Source organism: Acanthochromis polyacanthus, chromosome 21 (genome assembly GCF_021347895.1).
Source record: "Acanthochromis polyacanthus isolate Apoly-LR-REF ecotype Palm Island chromosome 21, KAUST_Apoly_ChrSc, whole genome shotgun sequence".
Taxonomy (NCBI): Eukaryota; Metazoa; Chordata; class Actinopteri; family Pomacentridae; genus Acanthochromis; species Acanthochromis polyacanthus.
Genome location: NC_067133.1, coordinates 3,115,467 through 3,135,194, shown reverse-complemented (window position 1 = coordinate 3,135,194; position 19,728 = coordinate 3,115,467). Strand labels below are relative to the sequence as shown.

Sequence of the window (19,728 nt, the reverse complement as noted above, 5' to 3'; positions counted from 1 at the left end):
CACAAACAGACTGAAAACTGCCACAAAAGGGCGCAAAATGACCACAGAAATGCACCAAATGACCACTAAAAGACCTACAATGCCCACAAAACAGTCTGAAAATGATGAAAAATGACACGAAAATGAGAACAAAGATCTTGGTAGAAAATGAATGCATCTCTGAACAGAAATAAATGCTGTGACATTGCAGAAGCTTAAGGAAACAATGCCACAGCGAATGTGTGCCTTTCTCAAAGCTAAAGGCAATCCAACAAAATATAAGAGTTTGCAACTTTTTTTGGACAGTCAGTGTATTACAAATCCAATGCCATTCTTCAACTGTCAGGAATGAATTCACTGTGATAGTTCTGACAAGGTTCACACCAATCATACTGTCACTCAAAACTTTCCTCTCCTATATTCTTTGACACTTTCAAACATTTGAGTTTTTACAAACATTAATATAAGGCTTTTAAGTTGACGGTTATGCCTCAAAGTGGAAGTTATATGCACCTTGTTTCCAAGTAAGGCCGAGAACTTTTTGAAGCACCCTTATAGTTACAAAATAATTGCATATCGCAATTTCAGTGTCCATCAGAAATAGCTATCCAGAGCCAAGTGTAAAAAAAAAAAAAAAAAATAAATTGGAGTCTCTTTATTATTGTTTCTACATTTAGACATCCCATCCATCCATCCTCCCTCTATACACCGCTTTATCCTCACTAGGGTTGCGGAGGGTGCTGGAGTCTATCCCAGCTGACACCCTGGACAGGTCGCATTTAGACATTAAAGCCACATTTCTATTTCAAGTCTCAGTGCTGGTACAACTTTTTGTCGCCACTTTACCACTATTGTTTCTGTTTGGATGCGGTGACAATTTCTGCTGCTAGGAAATATTTTTTTTCTGTTTGGCAGTACTAATGTCATAATATTGTACGGATATAATAAACTGTTCTAATTCTTTTTGGGTTGTTGGGACGCTTTTAAGTTTTAGTGCACCGTGCTGTACGGGAGTTATGTTCTTAAATCATTTTTCAATGCATAGAAAATCAAAGTTTTGGTTCCTCAAGTAATAAGTTTCTGAAAAAAACACATTAATTCTTTGATTTAGTTCATTGAGATTTCCTTGCCCTTCAACTCCTAAAAGCACAGCTGGACTGTAGACAAGAGACAAATTGAAAGAAAATACAAGTGTCTTTGTAAAGTATTGGGTCACCAGCTTCAATGCACTTTGCCACTGATTCTCCATGTTTCTGGAACTCTAATAAGGAGATGAACACAATTCTTCTGACTGATATTCCCTCATTTGATGGAGAGCACTTTCTGACATACTGACCCAAAATCTTCCATAGGTGTTCCACTGGGTTGAGATCTTAAGCATAAAGGCAACAGCATGATTCACATTTTCATCAAACCATTTCACAGCCCTTCATCTCCTGTAGATGGGGACAATGCCAGCCTTCAATAAGACCACTCAAGACAGGACTGATCATAGGATAAAGGCAATCACTAACAACTACATTGATTTATAGCAGCTCTCCCAAAGCAAACAAAATTCACAACAGCAAAATGCCCTCCACACCGTAAGAAAGCCACTGGATCCCTTCAGCATAAGAGTCAAAAGTTCAGGTTTTCCTTTTGGTTGCCTCATGTGTCTGCATTTGTATTCACTCAGAGGTCATGCTATGTGAAGTGCAGTAACTACTGAAGTGATCCCTTCTCCAGGTCTGAGCAAATACTTGACATTTTCAACATTTAAGCAACGTAATGCGCCAAATATTCTGACAGCCACATAATCATATCTAAGACAGAAAGCACTGAAGCACAGCTAAATTTCATGTCAGACACCAATACAGTAATGCATGATCACCTCAGCCTGATGATCGTCACTTGCATGAGTGTTCCCAGTGTTCTCCAGTTTGCATTCCTTCAACTTCTTTGCCCCAAATACAGCAACCACCAACATAACATCTACCTAATAACCATACTGGTATTGAGGTGCTTGCCCCTTACAGTGCTGTATTCCTAGTAACAGAATTCATTGCTGAGTGTTTCACCAGCTGCGCCGGCCTTACCGCTTTGGCTTCAAAAATTACAACAGCAGATAACCTTCATTAAATACAAAATGAATAAACATGATGTTAAAGTGGAAAAAAACACTTTTATTGTTGCCATGGTCCATTTTAAGACCAGTCAGAAGTGGCACCACCCCAGTCAGAAGTCTGAGCAGTGGGTGCAGTGGACCAGTCCTCTGTGGCGGGCTGGTTGCTCCAGTCCTCTGCTGTGAAAAAGAAAAACACAAAAAATACAACATTGAGTCTCAATTTGTGGCTGCATGTCAACACTATATGCATGTTAGACATGCATATAATGTCTATAAAAACTCACCAGAAAATACTTCACCTGGCTTAACAGCTGCAGCAGCTGGAAGAAAAAGAAAAAGGTTGTTTAAACAGCAGTTTAGTAGCAAACACCGTTTAAAACTTTTTAAGTCTGGAATGAATGTTTGCATCAGAGGAAGCTAGTGGTTTTACCTGCAGGGAACTGCTGGATGGGCACAGATGGAACTGCAACACCCTCAGACCAGTCGGCCACTTCAGTCTGGGGAAACTCGGCTGCAGGAGCGCTCCATTCACCCTGGAACTCCTCCTTTCCAACAGCCTTCTCAGCTGCAGCCTGCTCCTCCTTCTCGATCTGCAGAGAAAAAAACGCGTGCATTAGCATGTAAGCAGGATGTACAACTATGATTTATGTATTATATTATACAGTAGATAGACAAACTTGATTGTCAAAGAAGAATTTCTGTCACCATTTGGGACAGACAGGCTCCAACAATAAAATGCAACACATAAAAACACACTGAAAGCACACACTAGCACACAGAACCTTGTCAGGAGTCACTCTGGCAGAGTAGCGCCCCCTAATGTGTAGCATGAACTCACTGTACATTTAGAGTATAGCACTGCAATAATCTTACCTCCTCAGGGTCCCTGTAGAAGTACAGATCAGGCATGACCTCCCATGGGTGCTCCCTGGAGATGGTACCCCTCATCCTGAGAACCTCCCTGGCCAGCATCCACCACATCAGACCCACAGAGTGGTGACCCTGAAATAGTCACAAATTTCCCATAAAAATCCACACCTGCTGACACTATATAAGGCTTCATTGGGATAAATAGCTACAGAGAACAGTTTGGATTTTGTGGCAAGATCTCTACCTCCAGCCTCTGTGTGGTTCAGAGAAAGAAGATTAAAGATCAGGCATTTTCATATAGCACACATCCTACACCCCGTACTGCACAGCCAGGACAGCACCGGGCTCTAACAGTGTGCACTACACAAACATTCATCAGCGTCAGCCTTATTTACATTCTTATTCAGCTCATCTCACCTTGTTGTTACAGGGGATGGAGATGTCCACGTATCTCAGTGGGGAGTCGGTGTTGCACAGAGCAATGGTGGGGATGTTGACGTAGGAAGCCTCAGTCAGCGGCTGATGGTCAGCACGAGGATCAGTCACAATCAGGAGGCGGGGCTCCCTGAAAGCTGCCTGGATCTGATTGGTGAATGTACCAGGGGTAAACCGACCGTGGAAGGTGGTGGCACCGGTGGCAGAGGCAAACTTCAGCACTGCTCTCTGAAGTGGACACAAAACAAGTTAGAATTAAGGTCTTTCTTTAATTTTAGTTATTTTCATTTAATACACTGAAGTGTGGCTCAGGTCACTATCAAACCCCAGTCATGGGACAGCCGTCCTCATGGTGTTAGCGAAAACCCGGCCCGATTTCTCTCGCACACTTCCGACACCTGAACACCGACATCAGTGCCCGGCTTTAACAGTGTGCATAACAAACTTTAAGGACTTATGGCCCACTGCAGAAACAACAACCACTGCAGAGTTTAAAGGCTCTTTACCTGTCCAGTGTTCCTGGAAGAGATGACGCACACATCAGCTGGGTTTTCAATGGCAACAATAGCCCTGGCTGCCAGCAGCAGCTTCTCCCAGGTCTTCTTCAGGTTAATGATATACACACCTGGAGTACGAAGGAGAACCAGTCAGAAACTCTTACTTCAGTTTGAGAAACACAAGGGGAAAACCAGAAACAAGAATTTAACTTTTGTGCCAACATTCCACAACTCACCGTCGCTTTTTCTCTTGTAGACGTACTGCTCCATCTGGAAGTCCAAGTTGGTACCTCCCAGATGGGTTCCTGCTGCCAGGAACTTCAGCACATCCTCCTCCTTCATTTGAAGGACATCCAGACCTCCGGACATCGTGACCGCTTTCCCTGCGTTACGAGTTTGATGGGAGAGCTGGGAAAGAATGACGTACACAATTTGGTTAAAATCCCAGGCAGGTTTGAAAAGTGAATGTCAACATGTACACACCATCAGTTTCAATTAATGATCTGAGCCCTCATCAGACATGCACTCGTTAGTGTTTATCATGTCTGAAAGCTCACCCTCATCGCTTGTCTGCTAAAGTTGAGACTAAATTTTAGACATATTTTGGTATTGCTTCAACACTGTAGACTGACTCAATTTCAACAGAAAACAACCTTTTGAAGGGGAAAAGGCAATTTGAACATCAGCTTAATTTCTTGGCAATGAGGAAATGGCACAGGGAAGAGATAAAACAGCAAAAATAAAAGTCCATTTTGTCTTGCGCATTTGAACTATATAAGGTTTCAAATAAAAGAGTGGTAGAGGATTAACTGATGAAGCACAAAGGAAACACAGGCTGATAACACTGAGGGAAAAAACTATTAACCGGTGCAAGGTGGCAACAAGACTATTAAAAGGTTAAAAACAAAGGTCAAGTACCAAATAAAACCAGTTTCTTGCACACATTTGACAACATTTGAACATAAAGCAGTCTGTTATTGCTAAGGTAAGAGCACTAATATGAGAAGACAGTACGCAAGTGATGTTGTGGGAAGAAAGAAGACAGATAGTGATCAAAACCATTTTCTTTTTCACTTAAATTTCAGACCGAGACCTGCCTGTATATTGGTGCATCATGACAAATCTATCACTTTGATGTACTGTCCAATCCTGTGTGGATCTCTTACTGTCGTATATCTTAGTAAAGCCCAGGTAAAACTGATATGCAACCCCCATCTACATGACAGGATACTGAAAGAAGCAGCACTCATGCCTGACAAGACCTTTTATACCATGCATTAAATTATTCCTATTCACAAATATTCTTGGCGATTTCTTCAGCGAGGGAAGGCAGAATGTTAGCTACAATTCTTTCGGCTAGTCAAGATTTGGCGTCTTGCTATAATCAGCAACAGCCGAGAAAACGAAACTGCATCCGGTATTAGTGGCCTTTAACAGCGTTTAACCTCTTTTTAAGTCAAGTTATTCATCAACTTATGTCTGTCGCTCATTTGTTTTTATTCGGGTAACTACGAACACTGCTCGGTACTTTCTGTTCGGCGCGAGGGGAGCAAAGCGAGCGGAGCGCGTGTTCCTGGCTAGCAAGTTAGCTGCTAGCGTTAGCATAATCAAAACCTTGGAAATTTAACACGATAAAGACCTCACAGGCGGGATTTGAAGCACCATTCTGCGCTCTCGTTCGCTTTTCTATCACTACGTTGCGTATTTAGCCTTACTTTATGTATATTTTAATTGAAATATGAGCGTTTAAACTCACCACGAAACAACGCCGTATGGAAATCTGTCCACACGGTGAAAAAGAGGGCGCTGGGAGGAAATGACGTAGTATTTATACCAAACTGCGGCGCTTGTGATTGGCTGGTTTACTGTGAGAGGGGTGGGATTACAGCAGGTTGTACTGCTTGTGGTTGGCCGCCGGGTGGAGCTGTGTACAGACCGCTGCGGAGGTAATGGCAGGTCAGCTCCCTCACTGTCGGATGAGGATCCCATATTAAGACAATGGGGATGGAAAGACCATATTAAGACAATGCTGAGACGCTGACTTCTCGGTGAAGGACCGACCTGTGTCGTAACTATATTTGCCATAGATAAAGAGTTCCAGGCAAAAGGCATCACAATATGTACACACTGACACAAAGTGAGTTGTGAAATTATTTCTAATGTGCAAAAGGTTGGTGTAGAATATTGTAATTCTGTAAAGTCAGGGGTTACAATATCCTGAGCCTTTATGATGCTTTATAAGTGGCTGAACAGACACAGGACCAAAGTAGAAAAGCACTCAGAGAGCGCAGACCTCTGCCAGGCCATCGCTCAGTTGTACCAATCGGAGTTTGTTTGTCTGTCTGTTAACAGCATAACCCAAAACGTCATGGACGGATTTAATTTAGTTTTAACAGTTTGTGCACAAAGCATAACATGCATGTACAGTGTAACAGCACAGTGTTTTGACGGCGGCGCCGCCGCACGCACGTAACGGTAGCGTTGCGCGCGCATGTGACGGTACCGTACGCGTCGCCGCCGCTATCTTCAATCTAATCGATTGTTACTTTTGCTCTTACGGACATCCTGTAAAAATTTGGTGAAAATTCGTCCATGACTTTTTGAGTTATGCTGTTAACAGACAAGCAAACAAACAGACAGACAAACAAACTCCTGGCGGAGGTAATAAGTTGGTTAATTGGCAATAGTGTGTTGACTCTAAATCTAGGTTTGGGTAAATGTCAGGGTCACAATGGATCTTACAAATAAGGCTAAAGAAACATGGGCGTTGTATCAACAGATGGCATAAAGTGATGTGGCTTCGATTTCTGGGTAAAAGTAGAAAGTAAATGCAAAATAACACGCTCGGAGTTTATTCCAGTTTGGATGTGACATGGTGGCATAATTCACTTTACTGGAAACACCTAAGAATCTATTCTAATACAACAGCTCGGCCACAAATCCTACTTCTATACATTTTTAGTCTCTTCTTGATGTTTTAAGAAAAGTGTGCCCCCTCAAGTATGATGAAAGAGGAGAAAAAACGCCTTTAAATATAATTCAGTCCCATGTCTCATCACCGCATAATGTATGGCACCGAATAGTAGGAATGACCCATGGGTCAATGGGTCATTCCTACTATTCGGTGCCATTTGAGTCCCCATGACAGAGTATTGCATATTTTTGGTAAAAATGTCCTAATACTAATTTTCAAAAGCCTGGCTTATATGGTTAACAGTTCTCTACCATAATATACAATGATATGTATGCAGGAATATTTCAATTTTAAACAATTACCCTTATTTTTGGATAAGTAGGCCAAATTCCCATGTCCCAAATCATGTTTGCTCAATTAAAAATACAAATAAAAGTAATAGTAATGAAATAAACCCAACACTTTTCACTATTTTTGCACAGCTTCGTTTATAATCTACCTCCCCAAATGTTATTTTTTGTTATTTATACATTTTTACTGCTTAAAATATTCAAAATATGTTGTGTCCCTGAGTCAACTGTCCACCCTGTTACTTTGATACAAAGATCTCTGCACACGCCCCCCCAATACATGATCTAGTCACTTGACACAGGAAGTGGCTTACACTTTTGGAGGGAAAATCAAACTAATGGAAGTAAAGTAAGTACCTCTCTTTAAACAACCTTTTTTAAGTGTTTTAGAATGCTTGACTGACGTGGTAAAGCACAAGATGTCCACCCTGTTACCCTGTTTTAAAGCAGAAAACTATATTTTTTGGTAATTTCAAAAATATGGTTAATAAATATGTTAAAAATCTTCCTTGGTTGTCACTAAGTGCTATCTTGTTTTTCATCACATTAGCAGTAAGGGACAGCTTTAGCATTAAATGTCCCCCCTGTTACCGTTTTGTAGAGTAACAGGGTGGACACACAGTAAGAGGGTGGACACACAGTAACAGGGTGGACACACAGTAACAGGGTGGACACACAGTAACACGGTGGACACACAGTAACAGGGTGGACACACAGTAACACGGTGGACACACAGTAACAGGGTGGACACACAGTAACACGGTGGACACACAGTAACAGGGTGGACACACAGTAACAGGGTGGACACACAGTAACAGGGTGGACACACAGTAACAGGGTGGACACACAGTAACACGGTGGACACACAGTAACAGGGTGGACACACAGTAACAGGGTGGACATAACAGAAGTGGATAAACATCTTTCTTCAGCATATGTTGTCTTCTATGATTATTTTTGGTTATAAATTGATTTTTTTGTTTTTTAGTTATTGAATGAATTTCTAATTGTTAATGAATTATATTGTTCAGTGAATTCGTATGTAAAGCTGATGCTAATGACGTTTTTGATGTTTTTCATATGACTAGTTAATGATATTTTTATTTACTTGTTGGAAGTATTTTTTAAAATAATTTTAATGTTCATGTAAAGGTTAAATAAATTTACTTTTTTAAATAAAATTTTGTTCACAAATATTAGGTCCATTCTGTGACGTCTTGTCCACCCTGTTACCTTATTATTTTTTGATGAGAATTAGATAAAAAGTCTGAAATATTTAGCATGTCTTTGTGTTTACCTGCAGTTTCTAATTAGTATAATGAAATCACAAAAAAAATAAAGGCAGATTCCACTGAAATTATCTTAAAATTGAAAAGAAATGTGTTCAAATTGTGTTGTGCCTTACAATAGAGCACATTTTTTGTACATATACTTCTTTGTTAATATTTCTCAAAATAGATATTTCAAGGGTAAATTAAGGGACATTTTAACTCTTACTAAATGTAATTATTATAGCTAGAGTGGTTTGGAAACATAGTGTAATAGATGTGAGAATGTCCCGTAACAGGGTGGACATTTGCTGTCTGTCACATGCAAAGAATTTGGTAAAAATATTAGATTATTGATATCCTGAGCTGGACCAAAATAGTTTTCTTATAGTTTGATAAGTAATCCTTCAGATAAAAGACGAAAAAATTGGAAATTTTAACATTTTTTTAATAGATTAAACAAGGCCGAAATGGCACCGAATAGTAGGAATGACCCAACTTCATGAATAAAGATAAAGCAGAATGACCATCTTCTACTGAAACCGAAAATATAAAAGCTTTATAAGAGCTTTTGTATTGGATTGCATTAGATTCAAGAGCTGTATGTAATAAAGTAACTTGCCAATATGTGTCACAAAACTGTCAACACTGAGATTATTGCTCCAAAATGTCTATTTACACACAGATAAGTCACTAATGAAACCTGCATTTAGTGCATTCTCTACAAAATAGAGGTTTTTGTGTTAGATGATCTGCAAAAACTCAAAATTTAGATGCTAAATGTAACAAAAATGAAAATTTTCTTTGAAAAGAGTCTTTATAAAGAGTTTATTTACTGTACGTAGCTGCTCTCCATTAGTGGAGAAAGTACTGACGTTCTTTCCTGAAGTAAAAGTAATAATATCACATGGTAAAAGCACTGTGGTACAAATGTATCTTTAGATAGACCTTTAGGTTATTATTACTCATGCATTCTTGAAAAAGCAGGATTGTACTGTTGTAGTTGGTTGAGGTGATTTCGAGCTATTTTCAAGATTCAAGACCTTTATTTATCGCAAACACAATTATACACAGTATTATAATAAATAATCAATACAAATAAAGAATAAGAATAAAAACTAGATAGAGAGATGCAAAATAAATACCAAAGACAGTATCAAATCATGCAAAATAACATATATATACAATGTAAACAGTATAGCATATATATATATATATATATATATATATATATATATATATATATATATGTATGTATATATATTCCATTATTCAATTGATGTTTGCTGTGTAAAAATTCAGTGAATGTTAGGTTCTCTAGATTATTAGTCAGTTTGCTTATTGACTAACTGAGCAATTGTTTAACATGTGCTTGTATAAACTGTTTGTCTAATTTACTCCAAAACATCCCATTTTGCCAGTTCTTCATATTTTGTTTGGAAAAAATGACAGATAGATAAATAAACTTTACTGTCTGTCCCAAATGGTGACAGAAATTCTTCTTTGAAGGCTCCAACTTTAAAAACTACAAAACACAAAAACACAAGCTCACCAAGTAGATGTCTAAAAGAAATGATAAAAAGAAACAGCAGCCGCTGAAAATAAATAAATATGTAATACTCGGTGTCTTATTTTACTTTGTTCCGGGTGGTTATTACAATGGGAATAAAGCTATGTTAATTAGAACATTATCTAAAGCTGTTACATAAATGCAGTGGAGTAAAATGCACAACGCTTGTCTTTCATGCATCGTTGGTCCATTTCTGCTGATAGGACACTCTTTCTGACTTTACTGTGAGTTTTACACTCCTTGTCCTTATTTCCTATTTGATGCCACAGCTCCCCTCCCACCATGCTGCTTATCTCTGTGATAAGTCTTTGGCCCTCATGCTCTCTCTGACAACACGCTCCGCAACATGTCTTTGTAACCTCTCACTTCTGATAGTTTTATAACCGGATCAGCAAGTCCTGCCTCTCACAGGTCATTATAGTGTTATGTGCACTCTGATTAATGAGAGGAATGGAATTAAGAGCGATAAACTGCATGTAGAGACACAGTTCAGCTACTGGAATTTGAACCGTTTATAGTTTTAAAAATGAATTTGATGTATGGAAAATATTGTTCTTGTAGGGCCAAAGAAGTGGGACGCAGATACTGAGCGAGCTAAACTTGATTATTAAGTGTGCTGTGTCACTGCGACTCCCACCCAGAGGTCGACCAGCCTTCAGGCACTAATGTCTAGTTTTCTGTTGAATAATTTACTCTGGAGACACGAGTGCGCTCAAAATTAACGCCAAGATTCACACACACACACACACACACACACATATATTTGTTTTACATAATTTTAATCCATCAAGCATCTTTAAAAAGGTCAAATACTTCTGAAAAAATACAATTGCATTCAAATACACTTGAAATATGAGATGATTCAATTTTAAGGCAGCATTCAAAAGCACATATTTTACTTTTTAAAAAAATAATCTGTTAGAATATAAATAGAATAGTGTTATTTACAAGGCACAGAGACTCCTAAATGACGGCACTAAGGGTGTTAATCTACTGCTGCTGGGATTGAAGTGAATGACAGAAATCTGAGCTTTATCTGTGGCACAGTCTTAAGTAATCATGGACTGTGTCACTGCAGTCTTTTGACCGAATATAATCCCCAGAAGCCAAGACACACACATGCTGGAAATTCCACTGAGGCCTTTCTAAAACGAGCAAAATCTCCAAATAGTGCAAGAGAAAACATCAGAGTTACATGGCACAAGCTTCCCCAATTTTCAGCTATAAGACACATTTTAGACAGTAGATCGTCCACATCTCTCTTTTAACGTTCCTGTCAGTCATTTAGACAACTACTGGTTCGCTTCCTTCCTCACCGGGCCGTGAAACATTTTAGAAAGCCTTCGGCACTCCTCTGAGCAACTCCACTGAAGCAGTTCCTTCCAGTGCGCTCATCACAGTCTTCAATCTCTTCCTTGTTTCTGATCGACGTTCTTTCACGACTTCAGCCCGATGTGTGCCATCATCTGCTCATACACCGTCCACGCCATGGCTGCCATCATCGTCCTCCTCAGAGACCGAGGAACTGCCCCCCTGAAGAAGCCCTGGAGTCCATGATCCTGAGAGAGAGAGAGGACGGGTGTGAGATGTGATCAACACCATAGTCTGATCAAAGGATTTATGAATGAAAATGCAGCGCAGCGACATCGTGAAGCTTAAAACTGTTCAGATCAGTTACCGTGTAGATGATTCTGATCGCCTCTGCCGTCCTCAGGGACTGCGGATTCACTTGAACGTGTGTTTTGACCACATCGGCCGGCTGAGTGATCAGGGAGGCCAGAACGCCGGCCAGGATCCCACAGCTGAAGTTAGCCAGCGGGGCCGAAGGAGAGGAGCTGATCTCTGGAAGGAAAGGGATTTCATTTAACCCGTGGGTCAAAACTGACCCGTTTTAAAGCTTGAAAATGTGGAAAAAAAATAATATTTTCACAGTGAAACTTCTGATGTCCACATTTTCAACATTTTTGGGAAATTTTTGAACATTTTTTGGTGGAAAAAAAGAAATGTTAAAAATGCTTCTTAAGAACATTCACATTAAAATCCAGTGAATTTTGGTTGATTTTGGTTGATTATTTTTTTGTGAATGTTCTTAAAGAAAATATTAGAAGTTTTACTGATATATATGGAATCACTTTACATATCTTAGGATTTTTTTTGGAAGATTTTTACTTATTTTTGGAAAATATTTGCAAGAATTTTCTTGCCACATTTGGGGGATTTTTTTTTAAACTAAAACTTTTAAGGGAAACTTTTACGGAATTATTGCAATTTTCTTCCTGAAGGTTTTGCAAATTTTCAGAAATTTGGGGAGTTTTTTTGGGTGAATTTTTGGATTTTTTTTTCGACAAAGAAACAATATTTTTTGGTGCCCGTAAATAAAGACAACAGGAGGGTAAAAAGGACATTAGAGAGATTGTTCAAAAGCCTTTTATGCGTCTTCCTCTGAGCCTTTAGTTACCTTTTGGCAGCGAGGCCTTGGTCTGACTGTAGAACATGACGTAGATCCCAGAGAAAGGAACGTCTCTGAGGAGCGTCGCCGTGAGTCCAGAGAACAGAGCAGCAGGACCTTCAGTCCGACAGACGCTGCGCAGAGCCCCGGTTACACTCCCATAACTGTACCTGCCACACTGAAGCACAAACACAAGGAGCTTAGTTCAATAAACACAGTTAAATAAAAAAAACTAAACCAGAAACACATTGTACAACTCAACAAGGCACTCCTAAATGTTTGAAAATCTTTTTTTAAGGCATCACACAAACGAACAGGTGTCTTTGAAACGTCTCTACATCCAGTTTAAATTAGGACCGTCTGGCATGTTTAATGGAGGTGACTTCAAGTAAAATACACCTTTAAGTTTCTTTAAATACAGATTGGTGCTTTCCTGACTTTCACAGCCAGAAATATCAGCAATGCTGCCGTTTGTAAAATAACTTTAAAATGCCATAATGCCACACCAAACTTCTAATTAAATCTTAGTAAAGGTATTTCTGCCGTGCAAAACATACATTTTGCAATTATAATTTATAAAAAAGGAGAAAAAAAAGCATGATTATTAATTGCTGGTTTAACATAAAATGCTCATTTCTTTTTCATTTACTTCATAGAACTGCACACTGAAGCTCTGTGGTTTGTTCTCTGGGCTCCCACTACATCAGATTTGGGGAAATATATTTAATTTGCATTTTTGTTTCTTGAAAAATAATGTGATTTGATTTGCAATATATATTTTTAAAAGCACACTTTAACACTCATTGGGTAATGGATCTAAAATATGTGATGGAACATTGACAGATAAGACACCATCAAAAGTGTGACAGAAGATTTAGATTTTAAATGATTAGTTGTACAGCCTGAATGACGAGGAAAGGCTGAAGTACTACAGCAATTATTTTAGAGAAAACTATATCTACATAGGGATGCACGGTGGTTAGCACTGTCACCCTGCAGCTAGAAGATCCCCGGTTCAAATCCCAGCCTGAACCTGGATCTTTCTACATGGAGTTTGCATGTTCTCCCTGTGCAGGTGTGGGCTTCCTCCAGCTATTCCGGCTTCCTCCCACAGTCCAAAAACATACTGAGATTAATTGATAAATTGTCCAGAGGAGTGAATGTGAGTGTGATTGATCGTCTCTAAATGTATGCCTTCACCCTAAGTCATCTAGGATAGACCTCAGCCTCCTAGTGATCCCACGTAGGATTAAGCGTTGTATGGATGGATGGATGTATCTACATATTGACTCATGTATAGCAGCTGATTTACTTCAAAGCGTGTCTTGATGACAGTAACCGGCAGCATCACGACCCCCGCCACCATCCGGGCTCCTCCTCCCAGCAGCACGGCCTCCACCGCCCCCGGGCTGCCGTCCTGGAAGAAGTGCTGCTTCACAGAGTAGTAGGTGCTGAAGTAGATGCCCACTCCTGGGATGGTGCGAGCAAAGGACTGGAGGGGAGAGAGCACGTTTTCAGATGAATTTCAGAAATTTAGATCCATTTTCATGTAATATGGAAAAGGTTTGGCTTCTGTTATGAGGAATATGAAGATGTTCTAACCGGTGAAACTCCTTTCCACAGTCCCAGCAGCTTCTCTGTCCGAACGACGCTGAGGAGCACCGACATCATGCCCACTCTGCCTGAGCTGTGAAGCGAACATTCAGATGAATTCAAATACAGAGGATCAGCAGTAAATATTGCGCATGTGGCACAAGGTTTTGCTGTTTTGTGTTCTCCTGTCAATAAAGCAGCTTTTGGAGGTCACAATGTTGCAGGCTAGTAGCAGTGATAACTGTCTGTAAGTGACTCACCCGGGCTGCACGCCGCTCTGCAGCGTCTGCAGACGGGTCTTGATCAGGTCCAGAGGCTGGAACAGCAGCGTGGAGCAGGTCCCACTGAAGGAGCCACACATGAAGGCTTTGATGGCCGGGTGAGCCTGAGGGGTGAGCAGATGTGGGAAAATTATAGTTGCCATTAAATAACTACATTCTACATGTGATATATTGTTAAGTTCTTATTTTCTTCCAAACTTTAAACAACCACGGGTCCAAAGCTACAGGTAAACCATTAAACGTGTCTTCCTGATGTGTTGTCCTAAAATTACAATCATTCCCCCATTGCTGATTGCTGATGATTTAAAAAGCTTTTTTCCTGTATGTTTCAGTGGTTTCACACATTATTTGTCTGTTTCAGTGGGCATTAATTAGTTTAGTTGAACAAAATGATTGAAAATGTTTTTATCCTGTTTGTTTCAGTGGGTCAAACCATTTCTTTACACAACCAAGGGTCCAAAGCTACAGACAAAACATTGAATGTGTCTTTCTGATGTGTTACAATGTCCGAAAATTAAGATAATTCTCAGATTGTTTCAGTGGGTTAACGTATTATTTTTTCAGTAACATAGCTGTATTTTGGAATAAAGTTACTTTCAGATCAAACATATTTTTTTTCAATTAAAAAAAACTTTTGCTGCCCAGTTTCTACTTACTTTTTTACAGGTGTGTTGGCTAAGACTAAAAGCTTTCAGCAATCTGCATAGACGGAACAGAACCGACAAAATCTTGTAAAGTCTGCAGTGTTTAATCTCCCTGAATAATTCATTTGTTATGTAACAAGAGAGTTTGCTCCCTAAACTTAATGATCCTGCACTTCTTCACTTTGTCCTGGATCTGCAGCCTCTGGACTACAGTCACAACAGGGAGGTTAAATTTACAGTCAGTATATCAGAGCGATATCAGCCAGACGGGTGCCCTGACCTCCTGTTAACTTAACTGTTCCTGCTATAAAACTCACCAGTGACAGTTCCATAGTTCTTCAGGATGATGATAAAGTTTCCCTCTGCTTTTCTTCCACTTCTGAATCTTTCAGGCTCCTTTCAGGTTTGCCCTTTGAAATGTTTGCACCTAAAGAGAGGAAAACATGAAGTTACCAGCTGGCCTTTCAGCCCTGAGTCAGTCTTTTCTATTGATCATCTCGTGCAGATGCTGAGGCTTCCCTGATTAAATGTACAGATCACCAGACCAATGCTGTTTTTCCTAATTGCGACCACCCAAGAGAACACACAGCTACTCATTAACTAAGTGGCGATCACCGTGCTGCACATTAGGATGGATCTGGAGCACGTGTTTCACATGACTGTGAATATGCAATAAACTGAAGCACCGTGACAGTCAGGATGGATTTGGCACAGTGGGGTTAGAAAATAGTCTACAGACATCATGTGTTTTACTTTTGCAGTCTTGTCTTTGTATGGGTAACTTAGTTGAAAGTGATTTCTCAGACACAGATACTATTTGTTATTTTGTGCTATAAAATAACACAAATGACCACAGAAAAATAATGACTCAATGGAATTTTTTTCTTAATGCACATCTTAAAATTGATAATTCTAGTAATCTTATTAATATTTTTGCAGACCTACTGGGTGATACTGTGTTTGGTTACACCACTAAGAGTCACTGACAGTAAACGTTTGTGCCCATGACAGGAATGTCTGACTCAGCACTGACATTTTCCAGACAGATAAACTCTGGTGAAAGGCTGCTACTTTCAACTGAGGATGATTGTCAAACTGAAATCCATCCACTTTTTGAATGACATGTAGACTGTGGCCTCTGTTCATTTCCTCAATGCTGGATTACTGTAAATCCAAGTTCCTGGTGTTCCAGTCCTCTCAGTTTCATCTGCAGCTGTCAAAAAACTCATACACGGTACCAAAAAACTGGAGAGTTTTACTCATGTATGAGCATTCCTACACTAACTAGCTGACAAATACAGACGTGATTTTAAAGTTCTTTTATTTGTTTATAAAGCCACACCTGGGTACATGTCAGAACTTCTCTGGCCTTAATCCATCTGCTCTAAAAATCACTTAATCGCTGTTAAATTCACTCTAAATGTTCCCTAAAATGGCACTTCTAAGAAAATTAAGACTTAAGGTTTTTGGATACTCTTAGTATTCTTAATATTTAAATATACTATGTTTATTTTTATTTTAGATGCTGATTTTACATCTTGTCAGTTTGTTTTGCCTTCTTTCAAATATTTTATCAAATTAGTTCATTTAGTTGAACAAAATGACTTTATAAGTTTTTATGCAGTTTTATGTCTGGGAGATTTTTTCTTGGTCACTCAGGCCATTTTAAAAAGGAAGCCTTGAACCTCAAAGCCTTGCAGATGATCACTATATCTATCTATATATATATATATATATATATATATATATATATATATATATATATTTGAATTTTGCACTAACTTTAGGGTCAAAAATGTAATCGATCAAGTTTTTGCAGTAGTTGCTCCTAATCTACCGTAAATATTTTAAAATGCTGCTCGAGACTTTCTCCACACCCCATCTTGATGTATTATTGTGTAGTTTTATTCATATTATGTTAGCAATTTTATTTTGTTGTTCATTATTTTACTTTGCAGCACTTCTTCACTTTTAAATGTGCTTTTGGAAATAAATTTGACTTCTCTGGTGTGATTCTTTGAATTATTTTCCACCTGAAATAATGATAATTACAGCATTTTCAAATCCTTCATTACAAAATGTGGACAAAAGACTAAAAGAGCAAACGCAAGAAACTGATCAGCCGTGGTGTGAATATAGTCTAACAGAGTTTCCCCCCGATGCTGAGCAACAGAACAATTCGAAGTCAGACTGATGTTGAGTTTAACAGCAGCAGAGAAAATTACTGACACCTGGTGTATAAATGGACCACCTTGCTGTACTGTATCTGAACATTTATACTGTATTATTCTAAAAATAGTATCTAAAATCTACTATTTTTGTGGTACACAACAATGTAAATGCTTATTGGTATTTTACTGGAGGAAAATAAAGTACCAAAGAATTCTGCAACTGAATGAAGGACCACGTGAAGAAAGAAATGTGATTTCTTTTGTTAACCAAAACAGGATTTTTGTTAATTTAGGGGTAGTCGTGCTTCTTTCACTTCAAAGCGATATATAAATACATACATTTGAGCTTTTATTTTGATATTCACATTTGCTTCCGAAAATATGAATCTATGCAGAATAATATAAATACTTAAAATCTTCTCAGTGTGGGGAGATTGACTCAGACAAAAGTTTGAACCCACTAATTAGCTGCTAGCCTAATTGTTCCATATTTCAAAATTCAAAACTATTAAAAAACAGGAAACAGTGAAGAGAAGACAAAACTTATACAGAGATGCTCTGGTTTGTAAAAAGGTAGCTTTGAAAATAGTAGTTTGTTCCTCTGACGCACCTTACTATGTTGCCGCACTGAAGCTTTTTTGTCTTTCGAGGGGCCGAGAAATAACAGCAGCCAAGTGTCGGTGAAATCGTTCTTACCGCCTGCAACAACCAGAGAATGGAGAAAAAGCAGAGCTCCGGTCAACAGAAGAAGAGCTCCGTAAAATAAAACCGGTCGACCGGCGGTCATTGATGAGATAAAACCGGCTGGTTCCTGTTTGATGACGCTCTCTGTCGTAACTGCGCCTAAGCCGCGCCCACTGGAGGCTGCTGCATTCTGATTGGTCCAACAGCGTTGACCCACGAAATAGTCCACACCTTCTTCAGAGTCGATTTATATGAATAATGACTTCGTATTTGGTCAAAGGTTATCTTCTGGATGGAAATTACATAAGAAATCACAACAATTGACAAAAAATGATAAGATATTGTGTTGGAGATGTGAATTTGAACGATTTCTACATTTGTTTTTAACAACCAAGTACAAAATTAGTCATATCACTTATTCATGAGAAAATGCAGCATTTATCCCTTTCCAAATGTTCCCAGTAATTTCTACATCATTCTTATACACCATAAATTTAGAAAACCTGAAGCACTAGTTCTCTAGTCACTAATCTATTGCAAGTCGTGACCTAAACCAAACATCTTGGGGGGACTATGAGGGTCTGTCACAGAAAGACTGTAAAGCCATTGTAAAGTTTACACTAGTCACAGTGTAAATCAGCATCAGAAAGTACAAAAGGCTCCACACTGAAAAATATCCAAGAAAAGTGTGCGAAAAGTGAGATTCAAGAGGAAACCAAAGATCACCACCACCAAGACCATCCTGGTGAATCTGAACTGTTCTGGTACCAACATCTAAAGACCGACACTTTAACCACCACTAAATAAGGCTGGTCTCCATAGATGCAAACCAAGGAGGACTGCATCTCTACAAGACAAAGACACAAAAACGTGCCAAGCTTTTGTAGAAACTTACCTGGCAATCAGTTTTCTAGTGGGATGGGAAAAAATGGAGCTGTTAGAAGAAGCATTCACGCTCAAGAACATCACCATGGTAGAAAGGTAATAATTCAGTAATGTTAGTCGGCGGCTAAGGCAGCCTAGTCAAAGCAAAGTGCACCCTGAGAAAAGATGACAGCATAAAAAAAAATCTGCAGATCTTCACACTGGACAGCATTGAACATTCTAACAAGACAATGATCTGGAACATGCAGCCAAAGTGGTGAAGAAATGATTAAAGGACGACAATATCATTGTGTAGGAGCGGCCCAGTAAGAGTCCAGATCTGAATCCATCGAGAATCTGTGGAAGAAACTGGAGATCATCGGAAAGGGGAACAAAAGCCAACTGAGGATCTGCAGAAAGGTTGTTAGTAATTTTAAGAACTGTTTGTTTGGAAGACATTTTGGTTATAGCATTAAAAATAAAAAACCGTAATACTCTTGTTGGTCAAACAATTCACACAAAATCTAAATCTGACATCGGTAGCAAGAATCTGGAGAGTCATATTCTCATATATTAAGTTATTAATTTAGAAACCCTATACCGTCTTATTCTGTTTTGCAAGAAAAAGCAGCAAAACAGATATTAATGAACTGTAACTTGCAGAATACAGTGGATCACAAAGTACCCCTTTGTACTGTAATGAAGTAAAATAAAAGATTAAAGTATTGAAGCATATGCACCAGAAAATAATAAAGACCATTAATTCTGTATCTAATCCTCCAACACTGACTGTAAATTTAAAACAGAATTTTAGTTTTGGCGTTTTCATTCTCTCCAAGTGTTCAGTTGAAGAACATGATATAAAAGACGACAATCTACTCCAAAAACAAAGCTCTCACCCAAACGTGTCCATCCTTGTTGACTTTCACTCTAATGGTAGAACCGGTTCTAACTTGCTGGTGCTTCTGGAGAACCCTGACTGCCCTCTGCTGGGGATTACTCACCATTTCATCAACAACAACAGTCACATTTTGAACTTCAAACCAGACCGTACC

At 39.0% G+C, this 19,728-nt stretch overlaps 2 protein-coding genes and 1 non-coding gene across 8 annotated transcripts; all 3 read right to left on the bottom strand.

Moving 5' to 3' along the window:
• Positions 1 to 2,120: 2,120 nt before the first annotated feature.
• On the bottom strand, positions 2,121 to 5,793 carry rpsa (ribosomal protein SA). 4 transcript variants are annotated; one of them, XM_022210780.2, is made up of 8 exons: positions 5,642 to 5,793; positions 4,122 to 4,293; positions 3,895 to 4,013; positions 3,371 to 3,616; positions 2,957 to 3,085; positions 2,514 to 2,673; positions 2,368 to 2,403; positions 2,121 to 2,260 (listed from the first exon to the last, which is right to left on the bottom strand). In XM_022210780.2, the coding sequence occupies exons 2-8, from the start codon at positions 4,252 to 4,254 to the stop codon at positions 2,163 to 2,165; spliced, it is 921 nt and encodes a 306-aa protein (XP_022066472.1). In that variant the 5' UTR covers positions 4,255 to 4,293; positions 5,642 to 5,793; the 3' UTR covers positions 2,121 to 2,162. The 4 variants fall into 4 exon arrangements, with proteins under 4 accessions (XP_022066472.1, XP_022066473.1, XP_022066474.1 ...); XM_022210781.2 differs by having other exon boundaries at positions 2,121 to 2,257; XM_022210782.2 differs by having other exon boundaries at positions 2,383 to 2,403.
• Positions 3,688 to 3,827, bottom strand: LOC127531744 (small nucleolar RNA SNORA62/SNORA6 family). Its single transcript, XR_007938837.1, has one exon. It is a non-coding gene; the product is annotated as a small nucleolar RNA SNORA62/SNORA6 family (small nucleolar RNA).
• Positions 5,794 to 10,749: 4,956 nt separating the features above from the next.
• Positions 10,750 to 19,609, bottom strand: LOC110962786 (mitochondrial glycine transporter A-like). Of its 3 annotated transcripts, XM_051940908.1 has the most exons (9): positions 19,573 to 19,609; positions 17,736 to 17,824; positions 15,272 to 15,381; positions 14,290 to 14,414; positions 14,039 to 14,123; positions 13,749 to 13,928; positions 12,446 to 12,614; positions 11,666 to 11,829; positions 10,750 to 11,546 (listed from the first exon to the last, which is right to left on the bottom strand). In XM_051940908.1, exons 3-9 carry the CDS (start codon positions 15,284 to 15,286, stop codon positions 11,424 to 11,426), a joined length of 861 nt encoding a protein of 286 aa, XP_051796868.1. In that variant the 5' UTR covers positions 15,287 to 15,381; positions 17,736 to 17,824; positions 19,573 to 19,609; the 3' UTR covers positions 10,750 to 11,423. The 3 variants fall into 3 exon arrangements, with proteins under 3 accessions (XP_051796868.1, XP_022066487.2, XP_051796869.1); XM_022210795.2 differs by lacking the exon at positions 19,573 to 19,609 and having other exon boundaries at positions 17,736 to 19,126; XM_051940909.1 differs by lacking the exon at positions 19,573 to 19,609 and having other exon boundaries at positions 17,822 to 19,126.
• Between the last annotated feature and the right edge of the window lie 119 nt (positions 19,610 to 19,728).

Coding starts and splice junctions, on each gene's coding strand:
- rpsa (XM_022210780.2), bottom strand. CDS start 4,254: ATGTCCGGAGGTCTGGATGTCCTTCAAATGAAGGAGGAGGATGTGCTG. Junction 2,404..2,513: donor CATCCAGCAGTTCCCTGCAG/GTAAAACCACTA, acceptor TTTTTCTTCCAG/CTGCTGCAGCTGTTAAGCCA. Junction 2,261..2,367: donor GCCAGGTGAAGTATTTTCTG/GTGAGTTTTTAT, acceptor TCTTTTTCACAG/CAGAGGACTGGAGCAACCAG.
- LOC110962786 (XM_051940908.1), bottom strand. Junction 14,124..14,289: donor CAGAGCGGCGTGCAGCCCGG/GTGAGTCACTTA, acceptor TTCGCTTCACAG/CTCAGGCAGAGTGGGCATGA. Junction 11,830..12,445: donor CAAGGCCTCGCTGCCAAAAG/GTAACTAAAGGC, acceptor CTTTCCTTCCAG/AGATCAGCTCCTCTCCTTCG.